General features: G+C 43.0%; 1 protein-coding gene across 1 annotated transcript in view; it reads left to right on the top strand.

The window, feature by feature from the left end:
* jak1 (Janus kinase 1) overlaps positions 1–20,455 on the top strand; it is a 69,075-nt gene that overhangs the window by 13,373 nt on the left and 35,247 nt on the right. The window contains exons 4-8 of the mRNA XM_079739955.1: positions 14,033–14,180; positions 14,562–14,728; positions 17,497–17,765; positions 17,999–18,114; positions 19,742–19,915. Coding sequence (XP_079596081.1) covers positions 14,033–14,180; positions 14,562–14,728; positions 17,497–17,765; positions 17,999–18,114; positions 19,742–19,915 — 874 coding nt within the window. The remainder of the gene's footprint in view (positions 1–14,032; positions 14,181–14,561; positions 14,729–17,496; positions 17,766–17,998; positions 18,115–19,741; positions 19,916–20,455) is intronic.

Raw genomic sequence — 20,455 nt, 5'->3', positions numbered from 1 at the left:
ATCATTTTGCAGAAATTAATTCACTTTCCAGTTGCATTAGCGGGCTGAACTGCTTGCTGTCCAACAAGCCTGTTCACCGGCCTCCCATCCTCAAGCAGGCTGACGTACACAATCTCACACTCTGTGGTGGATATGTCCATGTCCCCGTCGATCATAATTGACAGGTAATTCGTGTCTCTTACTTTGGCCCCAAGTTCTCTTTTCATGTCATCCGCTATCTGTCCTATCATTTCAGTGCAACGCACATGATGTCATATGTTGGATTTACTTGTACACCATTCTTCTTGTGTAGTACAATTATTGAAGCGAATTTAGTGAACGGGAGCTCCTCCTTGTCGATGCAGTACACGATATTCATTTTATTTTGATTTCCCTAATTATGTCCTCATTCATGCTTTTGTTTTGTTTGCTCACAGCAGCGGTGATCGAACCAGCACTGTTAACCTGTGTTTTTGCCAAAAAAGCCTCCCGGCAAGCGATGTGTTGCTTTGACAAGTTGTGCTTATTGACGTTGTCCCTCTAGAAAATTGTGTTCCCTCTAATGTAGGGTGTCTTCCCAGATGTCTTTTCCCCTGCCTCGAGGCAATATTTACAAAACATACAATTCTTGGATTGGTCATAGTCCAGCCAATTGAAAGTTTTTAACCACTCGGGGTTAAACCTGTAAGTTTTCCCGTTGGCCGAGACGGAGTCATGGGCGGAGTCAGCTTAGTCCGAAGGTGCCGGTTCCGTGTTTGTGGTCGCCGAGTCAATCTCTTCCATGCGTGGATTTTTTTCCAAGTTTCCATCTTGATTTGATGAAGAAGAACTTCCGAGTACAGAGAAATACCTTTTAATTTTTCTGTTTTGCTTAAAAAGTGAATTTCCCAGTGAACGTTACAAAGCCTCTTCCTCAACGTGCGAGTGTTTGGGAAATGTCGTTTTTTAGTAGTTGAGCGGAACTGGTGAGCCTATAATTCGGAATACATTTCCCTAGATGCATCGCTCCCATCATTGTCTTAAAGATACACACACTCGTCCTTAGCAGTGCCATTGAAAGCCATACAGAAAGACGTATTTTTTTCGGCACAGGGTTCTCTTCCTATCGCACCAGTGCGAGTGGACTTGTATTAGCTTCGCACATTATATATTTCAATAGCAATTGCGATCAAAGCTGTTGCACTGTACAGCCCTGGATATATATCCAGCTGTTCTGCACTTTCTATAAAACATTTAACAAAGAAAAGGAAAAGAAAAAAAATCAAACTCGATTATATTATTTTTGTGATCGTTTGACGCTAAAATCGAAATCGAGGCAGAAATTCGATTAATCGGCCAGCCCTACTGTGTAATCGACATGTTTTCGTTCTGTGTTATAGGGACGCTGTCTCTTTATTAGATTGCGCGTCTTTTTTGTTAGGACGGTCGGCGCGATGTTTGAATTCAACGGTTTTTATATGACAAAATTAACAACCTGCTTGTCGAGGTGAGAAATAGTCTTTTTCCTTTTTTTATTGCAATTTCTACAGTCTATAGACAGAACGTCTTACCTGGGAGAGTTTGTCGATGGCAGAGTCGTTATCTTTAAGAACATAATGTCTTACCTGGGCGAGTGTCGCTGCGGTGTGTGCGCATGCGTGTGTGTTCTTACCTGCTCATGTATCAATGACGGAGCCGTTATGTTTAAAACATAACATCTTACCTGGGCGAGTTTCGCTGCGGTGTGTGCGTGTTCTTACCTGCGCGTGTGTCGATGGCGGAACCATTATGTTTAAAAACATAACGTCTTACCTTGGCGAGTGTCGATTCGGTGTGTGCACGTGCGTGTGTGTTCTTACCTGCGCGTGTATCGACGGCGGAGCTGTGATGTTTAGAAACATCGTCTTACATGGGCGAGTGTGTCGTTGCCTTTGTCTTGACATGCGGTGTGTGTGTGTGTGTGCGCGCGCGTCGCTGCCTTTGTCTTGACATGCGGCGTGTGTGTGTGTGCGTGCGCTTCCGTGTATGTTTGTGCGCATGTGCGTGCTTGCGATGTATGTATGCGTTTGCGCGTGCTGTGTGTGAGATGCAGGCTGCTTGGTACCTGCGCACATGAGTAACTCGAGTAACTGGTGTGACAGGTCAGCTATTATAGTAGAAGGATTCGAATATGGATATTTCACGTCATATTTGAATGCATATTCGAATATCGAAAAAAAGTGACAGCCCTAGCCCACATACACAAACAAAAGATACATGCACACTCAAGGGCTGGGCGATTAATCTAATTTTGATCGATTTCGATTTTAGCGTCAAATGATCATAAAACTAATATTGAGTTTTCGATGATAAAAAAAAGAATATATTACTTATATTACTTTTTTATATATATTAAATGTTTTATAGAAAGTGCAGAACAGCTGGACACATATCTGTACATTATTTTAGAGTTGAACATTTTCTACTTGACCATTTTGTGTATTTTTTTAATGCGAAATTTCAAATTTCTCAGTTACAGAGGGTTTTTTGGGAGAGACATGCTGAATAAATACATCATGTTTTCAAACACAAAAATTATCTTTGAATAATCGTGATTTCAATATTGACCAAAATAATAGTGATGATGATTTTTTTCCATAATCAAGCAGCCCTAGCACACTCTCAGATGTGAGTGTGTTTCTTTTACTCATATCACCCAAAATACCCATCAGGTAACGCGCAGTTTGCTTTGGGATTTGATATAGTGTAATTACGCGAATACGTATACCGCGGCTTAGAGCTGAAGATCTTTGCCCGAACCCGACGGGACCAGACGGGTCGGGTCGGATTCGGTCTTAATTTCTGTAATTTTACACGGGCTTGGGCCGGGCTTGGGCTTGCGCGGTAAATGAGCAGTCAGGTGATGCATTTCAATTAGCGCGAGAAAGATGCGAAAATGGATGCGGAGGAGGTGAATCAAAGGCTGGCCTCTGGCGATTATGTTTTGGTTGCGCCTAAGAAAGCTAAGTCTGAGGCATGGAAAAGTTTTGACCATGTGCATAATGAGTTAAATGAGCCAGTGGGTTATGTGAAATGCAAAAAATGCGACGTTCTGTTGAAGTACAACAGCAAAACAACAGGGAATTCATCGTTGATAAGGCATGCTGATCGAAGCTGTTCAACACCTGCCACTAGTGCTCAACAACATTCCATCACATTGTTTGTAACAGCATCAAAACCCATGCCTGCAAAGGTGAAACAAACTGTGACTAAGAAGTGTGTCAGCTTTTGCTGTAAAGACATTAGGCCTTTTAACATCGTAAGTGGCGAGGGAAATTGTATGGGTGACTGATGAGGGGGCAAACATCAAATTAGCTCTGCGGCCATACCAGAGATTGGACTGCATTGATCATGTCATTAATACGGTGTAGGAGCCTAAATGCCTATTTGCTTTATTTAAGTTCATATTTTACGATGACGTTTGGATTTTTATAAGTGAAATAATATAATAGTTGTGTTAATTTCGAATATATAGAATTTTATTTTGAAATTCACTTGCAATATTTTTGGTGCATGCGCACATTTAGTTACTTTATTTTGAAGTGTGAGAGGAACTTAATTGTGTTAACTACCGGTGACAGACTGTCAGGATAACAAGCATGGAGCCACACAGTTTTTTGACCTCTCGCTCTCTTTCTATCTCTTACCTCTAATCATAACCTCATTGTGGAAAAGGATTTTTTGTATTTTGCGTTTGACAAGTAAACCCTTTAAACCACAGTCGTGGTCCGATGGATTATTTTTGTGGATATTGGATGAGGTATGCGTCGAAGGGAAAACGGAGCGTCAAGCTGAAGCTTCACTAATTAGACCTATTGATCCTACATACGGTACTGCGCCATGGACTTGACATTGCCGAGTTATCCAAAGCGGACGGTGCTCCGGATATTGCAGATACCATTTCTGCTGCTAAAGTATTAGTGAAGTATGTTAAACAGTCAGGGTTGGCTGCACAACTGTCAACAACATTTCTGCAAATGGGAGACACTCGGTTCAGTACGGTGTACCTCACACTGACTTATATACAGGCCATTTATCATGAGCTCCATGGAAAGCTGGAGGAAAGAGGGGAGAGCGCACGCATTAAAAAAATAGCACTGGAAACACTGAGCTTTCTGAACGACTTTCTGAAGCCGTTCTATGAAGCACAGCGGGAACTTGAGGGAGACAAGTATCCAACCCTTAATGTTGTGTGTCTCTGGTGTGAGAAACTGAAACGCCACTGTCAGCCCAACGCCCTGGACTCCCCTCAGCAAGCTGTCTTGCGTAAACGGCATGAGCACTGGCTTGCACGTGAAGTGATAATACAGGACCTCTACAAGATTGCAACATTCCTCTGGCCAAAATTTAACCAGCTGGGAATGTTTTCACCCTCAGACAGGAATGCCATACATGCTCATGCCCGCACTCTTCTGCAAGCCATGGCTGCAGGTGCACAAGAAGTGGAGATTCAAGACAGGTGAGGAAGCCGGAGCCAATACGTCACATAGGCCATGCCTACTTCACATAGGCCACGCCTACTTGATACAAACGGGAGCGGGAGTCAGATGAGGTCAGAGACATATGGCAGACCCGTTGAGGGTCCCGGGGAAAGCCCCCCGGGGATGTAAGATAGCTCTGCGGTATTCTCTCCACGCGTGTTAAATACAATTCCCTCCTTTTGCTTCATAGTTACCATACTGAAATACTTTAACAAATAAAGTGAGCTAAAAGCGATCCGGATTGAACTACTTTCTTCAAGAACACGACAGTACTATGCATCCCGGCCAGTAGCAGCAGCAGTGAAAGGGTGTTCAGTGCTGCTGGACACACCATCAGTGAGCGCAGGACTGCGCTGAAACCATCTACAGTAGATTCAATAATTTTCATCCACAAAAACATGTAGCCTAATCTTGGTGAGTAAAGGTTTTTCAAATTATAACTAAATATTAATTGAGTCTTATGGCGCGTTTCCACTGGAGGGTTCGGTTCGCAAAGGTGCGGCATGGATCGCGTTTCTGCCGCCAAAAGTGGCCGTGACCCAGACTGAGCCGTACTCTTCTTGCAGTACTCCTCCGTTGGGGTACTGAGACGCCTGAAGTGGTGCCGGCAAGTTTGCGCTAAACATGCCCACGTCCGTTGATTGGTTGACAGAAACGTCAGTACCCGCAAGGTACTTTTTCTGGACAATGGAGATGTCGCGCAAAACTTTAACTTGGACGAACAAGGAGGTGGAGACGTTCCTCTGCATTCTTCGGGAGTAGGACATGCAGAGGGAGCTTGATGGAGCAGTTTTTATTTTATTGTTTTTATTGGGCAGGCTACACTGTCGCGCTGCTATGATGTCAAGATGTTTACGTAGCTGCTGCGGCGATCGACATACAACCTACCATAAGGGTACAGTCAGCGGTGGAAACCTCGGAACTGAGCTGGGCTATACCGTCCCCTCACTACCGGACTGCGGCGAACCGAACCGCACCCTCCGGTGGAAATGCGCCATTAAATACATAATGTAGACAAAGTAGCCTATATAGGCTAATGTTGGCATTATTCTTTTATTAAATCTCAGCTGCTGTTCGCTGTCGCGTTAAGGCCGGATTGGGGAGAGAAGTGGCGAAGCAAATCCCGCAGGGCCTTTATCTCAATTTCGTTATTGCCACTTTTGCCAGCAATTTATGCCAAATACCCATCTTAATTTAGAATTTTAATTTAATTTGTTAAAGAATGTTTATTGGCGCATTGGCCTATTTATATTCGTATTGGTGGTTGTGGAATGGCGGCCGCAAGCAAGTCCCATTTTCGTTTGTTTTAGGTCTAATCTCAATTTTATGTAACTTTTCGTTGCATGTTATTGCCAAATACCTATCTTGGTTTAGAATTTATTTTAATTTGTTAAGAACGACTAATTGTTAGATGCCCGTAGGCCTATTTTGAAGTGTAGGCTATGCCTATATAGGCCTATTTAGAGTGCTGATATGACGATGTTACAGAGGACTTATTATTTTCTTTGTTCCAAGTGGCCTATACTATAGCCTCCGATAGTCAATAAATGTTTGCAATAAAATGTATACAACTCATTCTTGAAAAAGTGCATATTTGAATATGTCGGGCTGTAAACGGGTTCAGGCTTTGAAAATATAGTTAATTCGGGTTTTAACAGGTTCGGGTAAACCACTACGAGCCAGTCGCACACTGAGCTTTCCCCAAACGCGCCGTTTCGGTGTCTGTAGCTTTAATGCAAATTAGGAGGAGAGAGGCGGGTCAAGGAGGGGGCTGGGCGTGTGGCCCTGAGCAGCTTTTGGCCAGGGTACCATGCGCTCTGTTTACAGTGGATGTATCGCAATGGCGAGTCACACACAGCCTTTGGCCGTGTTCTGTAAATATTCTAGAACACATCGGGTTCTCTAGCGGGAGTCCTGGAGCTCTATATCTAAACAATATCATATCATATAATATATATTGGCGGTGGTGCCTCGCGGTTCATGTACTTCAGGGAGTCAAAGCCAAAGTTCCTTTCCCCCAAATTCCTTCTCAACCATGGCTGAGATATCCCCCACTACGAGTGTCGTTGTGGAAATACCAGAGACGTCAGAGAACCCGACTTGTTATGCGCCATAACACCAACAGCGGAACGATTATCCAAATAACAAAGAACAGTCGTAGCTCATTGTCTCATTGGTGGGCCAAATTCTCGTGGCGGGCAAAGCAGAGAAGGGGAGGTTACATTTCCCCGTATGACGACATACGGGAAAAATTCCAAATCGGCGTGTCTGAGCTTGGTATTTTTCAAAAGCAGAGCATGATACCTAGTGTTGTTTTACACCTAACGCCATTTCTAGCTACTGGGGGACCATAGTCAGGCTAGGGGAACTCTTATCAATGTTAGAAAACCTAATAAAGTGAAGTGAAGTTTTCATGCCATGGGATCTTTAAGGTCCGATTACAGCTCTACCGCGGCCTATACACAAATTGTTCCAACAAAGGTGTATGACCAAAATCAGTTGCATTATCCGCCAGAGCAATATTCACCTAATGGTAGTCCCCAACTGGCACAAACAGGTTGAACAAGTTACCTACTAATATTAGACAATGCTTATTGGGTAATTATTATTTTCTCAGTGGTGACCCTTCATCCAGAATAGTGCATTTTATTCGCATGCTCCTGAATAGCGCATTTGCTCCAGCTGCAATGCCATTTCATTGAGACTGTGCACAATGTAGATTATTATTATTATTTTTTTTTATCATCAAAGCAGTTTTTCTTCATTTAAGTGGGTCGTGTATCCAACTGGGGAACTCGATGCGCCGCCATACAGTGGTGTTAAGATTTCTCACACTGCTCAAAACCTTGTTGCGCACCTCAGCGCCACCAATACCACTCATTTAGGGATGTAACGGTATAAAAGTTTAACCTCGCGGTTATTGTGACCAAAATTATTCCGGTTTTCGGTATTATCGCAGTGTTTATAAATACCCAAAATATGCCCATACTTCAGACTTAGTCCTCTTAGAGGTAGGGATGGGTAACGATCGCCGAATAATCCGAGTCACGTAGAATATTGAATAATGAATGTGACTATCGTTATTTATTACACGGCTCTTCTCAATGCTGTTGAACGCTCTGTTCACTTGCATGGGCCTTCACAACTTCCGGTCGTGAATAATTTTTTGATAATTCACCGTTGCCAAGCATGTAATGACCGCTGGCAAGGAAAGTTTTTTTTTTCTATCGTATCACTCCGCAAGTAGTCCTGTAACTTATTAAACCCAGCGTCCTCGGTTGCTAAGGGACAACGTCTTTGGCGGACTGTTTCTCTGCTGTTCAACACTACGAATGCTGGTAAAAAATTTAATTGTAAAAAGACACACCGTGTGAAGTTATTTTTTTGACGTGTCTAGTTCACCATCATGCAGGCTGTGTTCAGTATAATAAATAAATAAATAGCAATGTTTTCAGCGCATGTAGGCCTATCCGCCTAAGCCCACGTTTAAATAATTTTGATGTTGAATGTTTATGGCGCAGTTGGTGAAATAAACAAATTGATTTCATACAAATCATAAAAGCCTCTCCCTGTGTCATTGTGTGTGCGTGTATCCGAGATGCGTGTGTGCCTGCGTGCGTGCGTGGGGGGTTCTTGATTGTATTCGAATACTTCTCAGCGAATATTGAATAGTATTTTTGCCAGAAATGCACATCCCTATTAGGAGGCTGATGGATGTGTTGAGCGCTGTCGTCTCCTCCTTCCGCCATGATTCCAACTTCAAGGAACTTAACAACACAGTGCGCCTGCGCGGCAACTTCAGGAGACTCGGATGAAGCGCTGGGAAGGATTTAAGCACATGGTTTCAACACCGTGGGCGCGGTTATCCACCAAGATAATAATTTTATTTAAAAAAAACGGTAATTGTTATTGACAACATTTTTATCGATGTTTACCGCTACACCGGTAAAAAAAAAGAAATCTATTTTAACCTTATATAACAAGAAAGAATGAGTCATTTGGCATAGTATGAACCTGAAAAGTTAATTGTTTATATTGTGAAACATGAATAAAGGTAATATGAATAAAATGTAATATGTCAAATCAAATAACACATTTAAAGAATAGGAGAATAAGAAAATAAAAGCAGCAACAAACTCAAACAGCATGCATAATGTGCGATGCTTTGCGTCATTAAACAAAAACGTAGATCCTAATAGAGACATTAGACGTTTTTACACTGCCAAATATGCCCGTCTTATGCACAACTTTTTCCTGGCAGGGTCCGTGCATTTACACTGCCCGAGGTTAATTGCGTGCTTGAGCTAGCACCCCAATTTACCCTCCCGGACCCTACACACATTGGCGTTTTCATTTTGATGTGAATGTGATTAGACGGCTCCGCAGTTCCGGGGGGGGGCTTGGGTAGAGTTGTTGCTGTCCAGTCTCTACAACAGAGACAACGCAGCGATATCAACATGAGTAGTTCTAACTGGAGAGACAGGGAAATCGGCAAGGTGTTGACCATCATGGGAGAGAGTTGATGCAGTCGCATTCAATGAAGTAGATGGTGCGGTTTACGAGAAAGACGCAGAGGAACGTTCCTTACGAGGCTTTTATCGGGATAATAAACAAGTGGTCAGCAAAATAAAGAATATGTTGGCGTTTTTGTCCTTGTAAATAGTTAATCGTGTTTGTAGCCTACACTCAGACGTGAACAAATTCTTGCAGGCGGGTGTCTTCATTCATAAAAAAATTAAATCATTTGGGAGTATGCAAATTATTCTAAAGAGGTGTAGACTCCATGCGTAGCACCGCCTTCTCCAGTGAACCAAGTAAACCGGCGTTGTGACGAACGGAGGATTTTACCCCCTCGTTTTCACAGTCAAGACGGTGAAATTGCCGGGCGTGCCAAGCCGCGACCGACCGGCTTGGCAGTGTAAAAATGCCTATTGTTGACGACAGAGTGTGGTCGATTCCAGCCCGTGACCATTTTTTCTTTTTAATAAAGCAAATAATTAATATAATCACGTATTAAAGCTGCGTTTTAATGTAGTACTCTGTAAGACACACGACCCATACAAACTAAAGGTAGGTTTGTGGAATAGCTACATATGTGACATGCATGCGATCAGTAACCAGATAGCTTGGGAACCATTAGGCTTGTAACACTGTTAAACACTGGCAGTGAATGATGACTTCATTTACTGCTGAGTCGCGCTCGTCTTGGGTCGTGCTCTGGTGCTAACTGTTGCACGCATTCGGGTGCATTCCTCATATTGACGTATATGCATTGTTCTCAGGTGGTTCACAAGGTTACTAGTGTTTTCACCTCTGGCTGAAACAACACGGCGACAAAACTTACAAAGTATGGTTTGTTGGTTAAACTGTACGTTTAACAGTGTTGACCTTTAAAATATAACAAATGTTTATTCCGTTTTGTTTGTCTTGGGCCCAAGAACCAAAAGAAAACTTGAAGAAAACAGCTGAAGAAAAACCTTACTCAGAATAAAAATTATCAAAATAAAAGAATCCTCAGTTTGGTTCCTTAATTTCCTTCTTACCGCCGCCTGGATTTGAGCACAATGTCCATGCAACAGATGTCAGATGAAAGATGATGGCATCCAGGAACAGCGATGATGGTGAAAGCAGTTGAATCAGTCCAGTTGAAACAGTCGTCCCTCAAAAAAAAAAAACAGCCAGGATATTTGTCTATTAACTCGGAGAGCACCTGTCCGGAGCCCTCCCCAGAAGACTACTTTTTGTTATTAGGTATCTTATCTTTATCATTTATGTATCTTATCTATATCATTTTCTTCATCAATAAACTACTATCGCAGTTGCGTGTGTGTCTCGTAACTTTCTCTGTTCTGCCGTGCATGCGCCCGCAATGCGTTTAGGGGACATCGTAAAGTACAGTACTTAGCGATTATCTTAGAAGAAAATAAGCTGGGTTACACATGCCTGTGTGTCAATATATGGTGTTTATTTTGTTAGTGAACAACTGCTACCTACGTACGATTGTTTTTGCTACATATGCACAACGGGTACATGCTACCTCCACTCAACAAAATAGGTCATCAAGGTTTTTTCAAAACAATATGAATGCAAGATATCAATAGTAGAGCAAAATCACCGGTATTCACGTTCATACCAGTATACCACCCAGAACTTATTCGTCTTGACTCACAATACATGTAGGCTTCAATTAAACATAAAATATTTTAAATATTTAATATTTATGTTTAATATTTGAATTGTAGTTTTGTCTCAATTTGTTGTCCAATCATACATTTCCAACTTGTTGACGTGTGTACAAAACTCTCTAAATAAATCCCAATAAATTAAGAAAGTAACCATCGGCTATCAGCAACTTGGTTGACTTCTGAAAATCATAACATGCGAGAACTGCAGCCTTTAAAGCAGGGGTCTTCAATTAAAATTGAACAAGGTCCAGTTACTAAAAATTCCTTCCAAGAAAGGTCCGAACCTCTACCCTACCACGTCCTAATAGCCTACTTTTGTCAAAAACAATCAACACGGCATATTTCCTTATAATTTCAGATGTATTTATTTTCAAATAGCTTACTTTTAACCATGAAAAACAAGTAAGACAAAGTAACGCGTATTAACATTTCAAGTAAACAAAACAGGTACATTAGGCCTGCATTTCAAGTAAACATAAGAAGTGCATAAGGACTACATGTCAAGTAAGCAGAACAGGAACACTAGGCCTACACTTCAAATAAACACAAAGTGCATTAGGCCTACATTTCAAGTAAGCAAAACAGGTACACCAGGCCTACATTTCAAATAAACACAAAAAGTGCATTAGGCCTACATTTCAAGTAAGCAATACAGGTACACCTGGCCTACATTTCAAATAAACACAAAAAGAGCATTAGGGCCTACATTGCAAGTAAGCAAAACAGGTACACCAGGCCTACATTTCAAATAAACACAAAAAGAGCATTAGGCCTTCATTTCAAGTAAGCAAAACAGGTACACTAGGCCTACATTTCAAGTAAGCAAAACAGGTACCCCATATGTAGTGACTGAAACAACCTTTGTTAGATCAATCCCCCTCTTTGACAGCATCTCCTTAATAGCCTCATAAATATCTTCTCGTCTTTTATGTGTCTCAAGTGGTGTTAGACCCAACAGGTCCTCACAGATCTCTTTCTTGTCTTGATGAAAAAATCGCACATAAACCAAAAGCTGGGCATTATTCGTTACATCTGAAGACTCATCAATGGCTAAGGATGGGGCACTCTGAACAGCCGCATCAAGCTGTGACAGTGCGCCATTTGATAACATTTCGGATTTTCTGGTTGTCGTTGCAGCTGACATTGGGATTTGCTTTATTTTTTCACACAATTCATCCCTTCGTTTACCTTCAAGTAACGTCTCGGCAGCGGCGTTCAAGCACAACAGTCTCTTGTGGACTGTTGTGAAAAGCTTTGATCGAGGGATGACTTTCAATAGATCGCAGTCATAAAACTGCTCTGCTACTAACGACACCCTGACCCAGAATCAGGTCGTATGCAAGTGGTTTAACACCCGGTCCTTCATCAACATGCGGTGTGATCATGGAGAGGGGCGACCATCATTCGGCCGCACCCCAAGTCAGTATCAAATGTCTTTCTGCGCCACCCCCCGGAGGGGTCGGTTATCCTGGAACAATCGTATAGCCCGGGCACTATGGTATCATCAGATCTAGGGGGGATTCTGACTTGGAGGCGTTCAGTCATAAGCCCACAGATGGTAGCTTCGCCCCATTGGCTCCTCAGCCAAGCACATACACCAAATGTCTGAACCTGCGGTTCCTCTCGTACTGAGCAGGATTACTATTGCAACAACACATCATCAGTAGGGTAAAACTAACCTGTCTCACGACAGTCTAAACCCAGCTCATGTTCCCTATTAGTGGGTGAACAATCCAACGCTTGGTAAATTCTGCTTCACAATGATAGGAAAAGCCGACATCGAAGGATCAAAAATATAGGATATTTTCCATGCTCTTACTTCTGACTTCGGGGGATACTTTTCCTCGAAGGATCTGTGTTTGGATTCGTAATGCTGCTTAATATTCCCGCTTTTTATCAGCGCCACGGTTTCAACACATAAAAGACACAACAAAGGTTTAGTATTGCCTTGCGGGAGAATGAACGTATTGGTCAGTCCGTTCATCTTTAAAATGTCTGTTTTCATGGGCAACTTTCCTAATTTTCGAGCAAGCCATTTTCTCATTCCAAATCGCTCTTCTGGTAAACAAACGATTTGATTGGCTATTTTTTGAGTGATGCTATTACGCAAATGCCATGACGGACGGAGGGAGGGGGGGAGTGCATGATCTTCGCTCTGTGAAGATCATTACTTTTTGCTGTTTTTATGCTTTACTACGGACTATTCTGCCTTTCAATTTGTATTTCAGTGAGAAATGTCTTTATTAACATAATCATGCTTTGTATAGTGAAATATTAAAAAAAGAAAAAAAAATCACATTATTTTAAATTGGTCATGGGTCCGGACCCGGACCGCATTCCGCCGTTTGGAGATGCCTGCTTTAAAGTGACAGCCTTTGAGCAACGCGTTTGTGTATCTGTAAAATAGTCTTGCGCCACATCAAAGGAACAAAAAGTAGCCTTCAAAAATAAGCATCTCCCATGTAATGTTGGCCTACACATAAACATTGCTTATCGCACAATCTTCATAAACGTCCAGACACACAGTATAATAAGACTATTTATTACATAAACACATAAAACAATGATCAATAAGTCATTATTTGTAATGCAAAGCATTATTCATACAGTCTATGCTATTATCCATTTTAGAGACTCATATGCAAGAACATTTATATAATTAGCAAACAATGATTTTAATAACCTTATCCTAACATCCTATTAATATTTATTTCCAGATTAAAAAGATTGGGATCGGCCTAAAATACCCTGATCGAAGCATCCCGAGAGTCTTTGCAACTTTTTTTTTTTTTGTTTGATGTATGGCAAGAAGAGAAAAGTACGAAGCAGCTACATTCTGTGCTCCCGGTTTCGCACCAGTTGCATGACAGTTGCATCATCAACGCGTCTGTAACACGCCCACTCGCTTCTTTGACCTATGCATTAAGCTAGCTAGCTAGGGAAAATTTGCAATCAATGCATTAACAAAAATATTGGTTACATTGACATCAAATGACAAACAGTTACAACTGAAGCAACAAGCATTCTAACGAGTAAAGGGTTGATTATGGTTCTACTTCGACGCAACGCAAGGGGGTGTACGGACCCGTCACGTGCTTGCTGAGGGCCTTACGTGTGCCTCCCAAAAATGGTGACTTTCCTTCGAGGCTACGCAGCAACAAGGGCTGTGATTGGTTCGCTTGCTAAAACCCGATGCAGAACCAAAACAGGTTCATCATTTTCATTAATGACGCTAGAATTGGTTGATCCTAATTCTGTTTTAATAATGGGCCAGATAACCACAATTATAATTTTTCATAGTCGTGGATGAACAAGTTACATTCAATACATGAACATACTTGTTTGCATGGTGTTGTGCACATTTTCTAGGTTTTACTTCAAGAACTGGCATGGCACCAATGAGGGCCAGCCTCAAGTCTGGAGACACTGCATCAGCAAGCTTCGAGGAGGCTCCCAGAACATACCGGAAGGAACGCCTCTGTTGGACGCTGCCTCTCTCGAGTACCTGTTTGCCCAGGTGTGTGTAAGCTCCCCTCTATTTTTACTGAACACACTTACCCAAGCCTGAAAACGCAAGAAGAATTGAAAATGCGTATTAGTCTGGAACCTCTCAGTTCAAGGGGTGTTGCAAACAGTGCAGACCAAAATGCCTCTGGATGCAATGTGATCAACCTACAACCAATCAGAGCCAATCTTGTTTGTTTATGAAAAAGCCTCAATGTGTTCTCATAGGACGCTCCTGTGTACAGTCATCAGACCCGCCCCATATTAGATGAACTCTTCCGATTGGTCAAACCTGGGCCAGGTCTGCTGGAGATTCTTCAGCTTCCCAGGCTATCCTTTTAAACATCCAAATGGGACTTTTGAATGTGTGTGTGTCTTTTTTTATATCGTACAGGGCCAGCATGACTTCCAAAAGGGGCTTGCCCCGCTGAGGTCTCCCCAGTCTGAGGTTGACCAGCATGAGATGGAGAACGAATGTCTGGGCATGGCAGTGCTGGCCATCACACACGACTCCATGAACCGGGACATTCCGCTGACAACCACCAACACCAATGAAATCAGGTGAGAACAACCAAAGGGAAAGGTTGTGGTGTGTAATGGAAGGAGGTTAAAACCTAGGCGGAGCTATAGACCTCGCAAGTGACTGCCCATATATGGCAGTGGCAGCATACTCGTTGTAAGAGCCAATTTAGTTTATTTTCAATTTGTAAAGGTGTGTTATTTTTATTGCTATATCTACAGTGGGGCAAAAAAGTATTTAGTCAGCCACCAATTGTGCAAGTTCTCCCACTTAAAAAGATGAGAGAGGCCTGTAATTTTCATCATAGGTATACCTCAGCTATGAGAGACAAAATGAAAAAAAACAAATCTAGAAAATCACATTGTCTGATTTTTAAAGAATTTATTTGCAAATTATGGTGGAAAATAAGGATTTGGTCAATAACAAAAGGTCATCTCAATACTTTGTTACATGCCCTTTGTTGGCAATGACAGAGGTCAAACGTTTTCTGTAAGTCTTTACAAGGTTTTCACACACTGCTGCTGGTATTTTGGACCATTCCTCCATGCTGATCTCCTCTAGATCAGTGATGTTTTTGGGCCTTCGCTGGGCAACACGGACTTTCAACTCCCTCCAAAGATTTTCTATGGGGTTGAGATCTGGAGACTGGCTAGGCCACTCCAGGACCTTGAAATGCTTCTTATGAAGCCACTCCTTCGTTGCCCGGGCGGTGTGTTTGGGGTCATTGTCATGCTGAAAGACCCAGCCACGTTTCATCTTCAGTGCCCTTGCTGATGGAAGGAGGTTTTCACTCAAAATCTCACGATACATGGCCCCATTCATTCTTTCCGTCACACGGATCAGACGTCCTGGTCCCTTGGCAGAAAAACAGCCCCAAAGCATGATGTTTCCACCCCCATCATTCACTGTAGGTATGGTGTTCTTTGGATGCAACTCAGCATTCTTTCTCCTCCAAACACGACGAGTTGAGTTTTTACCAAAAAGTTATATTTTGGTCTCATCTGACCATATGACATTCTCCCAATCCTGTTCTGGATCATCCAAATGCTCTCTAGCAAACTTCAAACGGGCCCGGACATGCACTGGCTTTAGCAGGGGGACACGTCTGGCACTGCAGGATTTGAGTCCCTGGCGGCGTAGTGTGTTAGTGATGGTAGCCTTTGTTACTTTGGTCCCAGCTCTCTGGAGGTCATTCACTAGGTCCCCCCGTGTGGTTCTGGGATTTTTGTTCACCGTTCTTGTGATCATTTTGACCCCACAGGGTGAGATCTTGCGTGGAGCCCCAGATCGAGGGAGATTATCAGTGGTCTTGTATGTATTCCATTTCCTAATAATTGCTCCCACAGTTGATTTCTTCACACCAAGCTGCTTACCTATTGCAGATTCAGACTTCCCAGCCTGGTGCAGGTCTACAATTGTGTTTCTGGTGTCCTTTGACAGCTCTTTGGTCTTGGCCATAGTGGAGTGTGACTGTTTGAGGTTGTGGACAGGTGTCTTTTATACTGATAAGGAGTTCAAACTGGTGCCATTAATACAGGTAACGAGTGGAGGACAGAGGAGCCTCTTAGAGAAGAAGTTACAGGTCTGTGACAGCCAGAAATCTTGCTGGTTTGTAGGTGACCAAATACTTATTTTCCACCATAATTTGCAAATAAATTCTTAAAAAATCAGACTGTGATTTTCTGGATTTTATTTTGCTAAAATTACAGGCCTCTCTCGTCTTTTTAAGTGGGAGAACTTGCACAATTGGTGGCTGACTAAATACTTTTTTGCCCCACTGTATATGCAAGGAAACATGTTGAATAATATTTAATATTTCTAGTTTTGCATTTAGTCAGTTTACGTTATCTATTATTGTTTTACGACCGATTAATGCCGTAACTTGTGGTTGTGTGCATGACTGTTAGAATAATGTTAACAACGTGGTTATAAGATCGGAGAAGTTTGTAGGTGTGGATCGAAATAAGTTTTTGATCGTCTTCGTCGTGTCCCATGGCATGTTTTATTGGATGAACATGTAAAGGCAAAAGGATCATAACTTTGAACATCTATTCGGCATTGGACCGGAGAACATGTAAACTTGGATTACCTGATGTTTTGTTTTTTGGATATAAAAACCCTGTGCAAGCTATCGTGCCTTCTTGAGAGTTCTATGGGTTTTTTGCAATAAGATTGGATATGACACACGCGTCAAAGCATTGAATAACAACAACCTACAAGCTATATGGCCTTTAAGGTTAGTCGGCCATAACACTCATGGAATGCTATGGTAGTAACAAGCTAGTGGGTTTCAGTGTGCAGAATGGCCTTCTGTGAGCAACATTAAGAATGTCTAGAATCTCTGAAACTACCCATAAAACTACTCTAGTATAAAATACAAATCATTTTCAACCCTACACAAGGTCTGCAGTTTTGTGCAGCTCAAAGGAAGTTATTGTTAAAAAACAAACTTTAAATACTTTTTATTATTGCCCATGGGAAACTCATTCTGTGCATTTTATGCTAGAAGCCATGAGCTGTGTTTAATTGTAGGGAACAGTTTACATAAGAGCAGTTTTATGTTTCCTATCATCTTCATATTAATCAAACTTGGGGCAGCCATGACCGCCCATTTGTGAAGAGGAACATGTAGTTCCTCTAACGGCCCACCGGGGGCCTCACAGTGTTTGGATGTAGAGAGACCCTCCACCATTGTAGGTCATTGGGAAATATCCTGTAATTGAAACCTAGTAAGGCCTAATTTGAAAGCTCTGTTTTCTATGTTAGGCATATCTTTTTAACCGCTACATTTCCTCTCCCCCCTCATCAGTTACAAGCGCTTCATCCCCGAGTCGCTGAACCGCAACATCAAGCAGCGCAATTTGCTGACGCGCTTGCGCATCAGCAGCGTCTTCAGGAAGTTCCTCCAGGACTTCAAGCAGCGTACGGTGCAGGACAGCAACATCTCACTGTACGACCTGAAGCTCAAGTACCTGGCAACGCTGGAGAGCCTGACCTGTGACCTCGGCAGTGAGGTGCTGGAGCCGGTCTCTTTGTCCATCAGCCCCGACCGAGACCTCTGCAACGGGGGGTACCATGGTAGGGACTCCTCCTGGCTACATGGCTACCTTACTGGTTTTGTGAGGTTCCCCACTTTGCATCCTCCCGTGTGGTGTACCCCAATTGGGTTTCCTTTGTTGAAGGAGGGGATCCGAAGGATGTTTATGATGATTAAAGATACATTCCTTATATTAATACATTTTGTGTTGTGTAAAGATAATTTTGCCATTAACCCATAAAGACTATGTTTACGGGTTATGTTTTATTCCAAGGTTACTACAACCAGAGTCAAGGACAGAGCAAGGATCCCAGCCCTGAGAGTAGCCATGACATGCAAGTCCAGGTCACTGGTACCACTGGTATCTCATGGAGGAAGAAGCCGTCCAACGTGAGTGAGGAGGATTTACAGCCTGAGGGTGGGAGAGATCATTATCACTGGCACATTTTTACTTTGATGTTAATTCTGTTGTGCAATGCCAAATTGTTGTGTACCTGATGTAGCGCTAGCACTCTATTGAAAATATTGTTGAAGGTCCCATGGCATGCTACTTAATGGATGCTTATATATAGGTGTTAGTGGGCCCTTAATACAGTATTTGAAGACGTTCAAGAAATTCAGCCTTGGTGCAGAATTACAGCAACTACAAGCCAGACCCACAATGAGCTTTCCACAAACGTGCGGAAAGAGGCGGGTCAAGGTGGAGGGTGGGGGTGTGGCCCTGAGAAGCTTGCGGCCATGGTACCATGCTCTCGTGTTTACAGTGGATGTAACGCAATGGCGAGGCGCACACAGCTTTTGGCCGTGTTCTGTAAATATTCTAGAACACTCTGGGTGCTCCGGCGGGAGTCCTGGAGCTCTATATCTAAATATTATCATATTATACATGTATCTCTATATTATATAATATATATTACCGTGGCCAAAAGCTGTGTGAGCCTCCAGACGATATTATGATCTCAAGCGACTGCGTCGGGTTCTCCAACGTCTCTGGTTCTACCACTTCCACATCAATCTGAAGTAGACTGAACCACGACATTGAGGAGAAAAGGATTGTTGCCCGCGATTGTTGACCGTGATCGTCCCCCGCCGGAAACCCACTGCCCGCTGCTGAGGCACTACCGTCTCGGAAGCGGGCAGCGGGCAGCGCCGAGGAACCACCGCCCCGCGACGGTGGTGCCTCGCGGCGGTGGTGCCTCGGCAGCGGGGCTCCGGCAGGAGACAATCGCGGGCAACAATCCCTTTCTCCTCCATGTCGCGGTTCATGTACCTACTTCAGGAAGTCAAAGCCAAAGTTCCTTTCCCCGAATTCCTTCTCAACCATGGCTGAGGTAACCCCTACTACGAGTCTTTGTGGAAATACCAGAGACGTCAGAGAAACCGACGTGTTATGCGCCATAACACCTGCAGACGATATTATGAACCTCAAATGACTGCGTTGGGTTCTCCGATTTCTCTGGTTCTTCCACATCCACATCAATCTGAAGTAGACTGAACCGCGACATGGAGGAGAAAGGGATTGTTGCCCGCGATTGTTGACAGCGATTGTCTCCCACCGGGGCCCCGCTGCCCGCTGCCGAGGTACCACCGTTTCGGAAGCGGGCAGCACCGAGGCACCACCGACCAGCAGCGGTAAACAGCAGAACGGTTTCAGCAGAATGGTTATCCAAATAACAAAGAAGTGTACTCAACAGTCGTAGCTCATTGTCTCATTGGCGGGCCAAATTCTCTGGGCGGGCAAAGCAAAGAAGGGGAGGTGACCTGGCCCCTTATGACGACATATGGGGCCAAATTCGAAATCGGAGCATCTGAGCTTTCCTTTTTCAAAGGCGGAGCAGGATACCTAGTGCTCGTTTTACACCCAACGCCATTTCTAGCTACTGGGGGACAATAGGCAGGCTAGGGGAACTCATTTTACAACAAATCAAAAAAAACTCATAGAGAGAAAATTTCATGCCATGGGACCTTTTAAATTAAATGGGATGAAATGACAAAAAAAATATCATTCCTCCTATAGGACGCAGTGATACCAAAGGAAAAGAATAAGGCTAAGAAGAAGTTTGACGACAAATACAAGAAGGAGAAGGAGAAAGCAGAGGGCTGGGTGGTCTTCTGTGATTTTCATGAGATCACACACATCGTCATCAAAGATGCCACCGTCACCATCTATCGCCAGGACAACAAGAGGATGGTGAGGACTCTCCCATGTTTCCCTGACGCCAGAGAAAACGGTGTACTTAGTTCCCTGATTGTTATATATAATCAATCAAATTCTTCTAGATGCAGGATGTGAGTTACTTTGACTCTCTTCCTACCTACAACCACTTCAGAGGTTGTTCATGTTGGCAAAACAGAGAGGATCAATACCGGCTAAACTGCTCTTGCTTTCTTCTTGGAATACTTTGTTCTGAAGTCTGAACATCATTAATGCTAACCAGCATGCGGTTAGAAACCTCTTTGCGAAATGTTTGTATCAAATCAAAACAATTGGTCTTGTGCATGCTTTCATAAAAACACTGTTGCAATCACGAACTAGAAAATAACAGGCCAATTATCTGCCATATTCTCTCTAATGGCCATTTTCCACTGACAGCGCTTAGTCGGACCAAGTCGGACCCGTGTTCATATTTGTTTCCAATACAGTTTAAACTCTACTAGTTGTGCTAAATTGCGCCTGCATGGACCATCTCTGCAGTCGGGCCATAGTGCGCCAGACCCACCTCCATTTAGA

The sequence above is a fragment of the Pollachius pollachius genome (assembly GCF_949987615.1).
Source record: "Pollachius pollachius genome assembly, chromosome: 7".
In the NCBI taxonomy this organism is placed as follows: domain Eukaryota; kingdom Metazoa; phylum Chordata; class Actinopteri; order Gadiformes; family Gadidae; genus Pollachius; species Pollachius pollachius.
The sequence above is the reverse complement of the archived record's forward strand: the minus strand, read 5'-3'. Positions and strand labels throughout refer to the sequence as shown.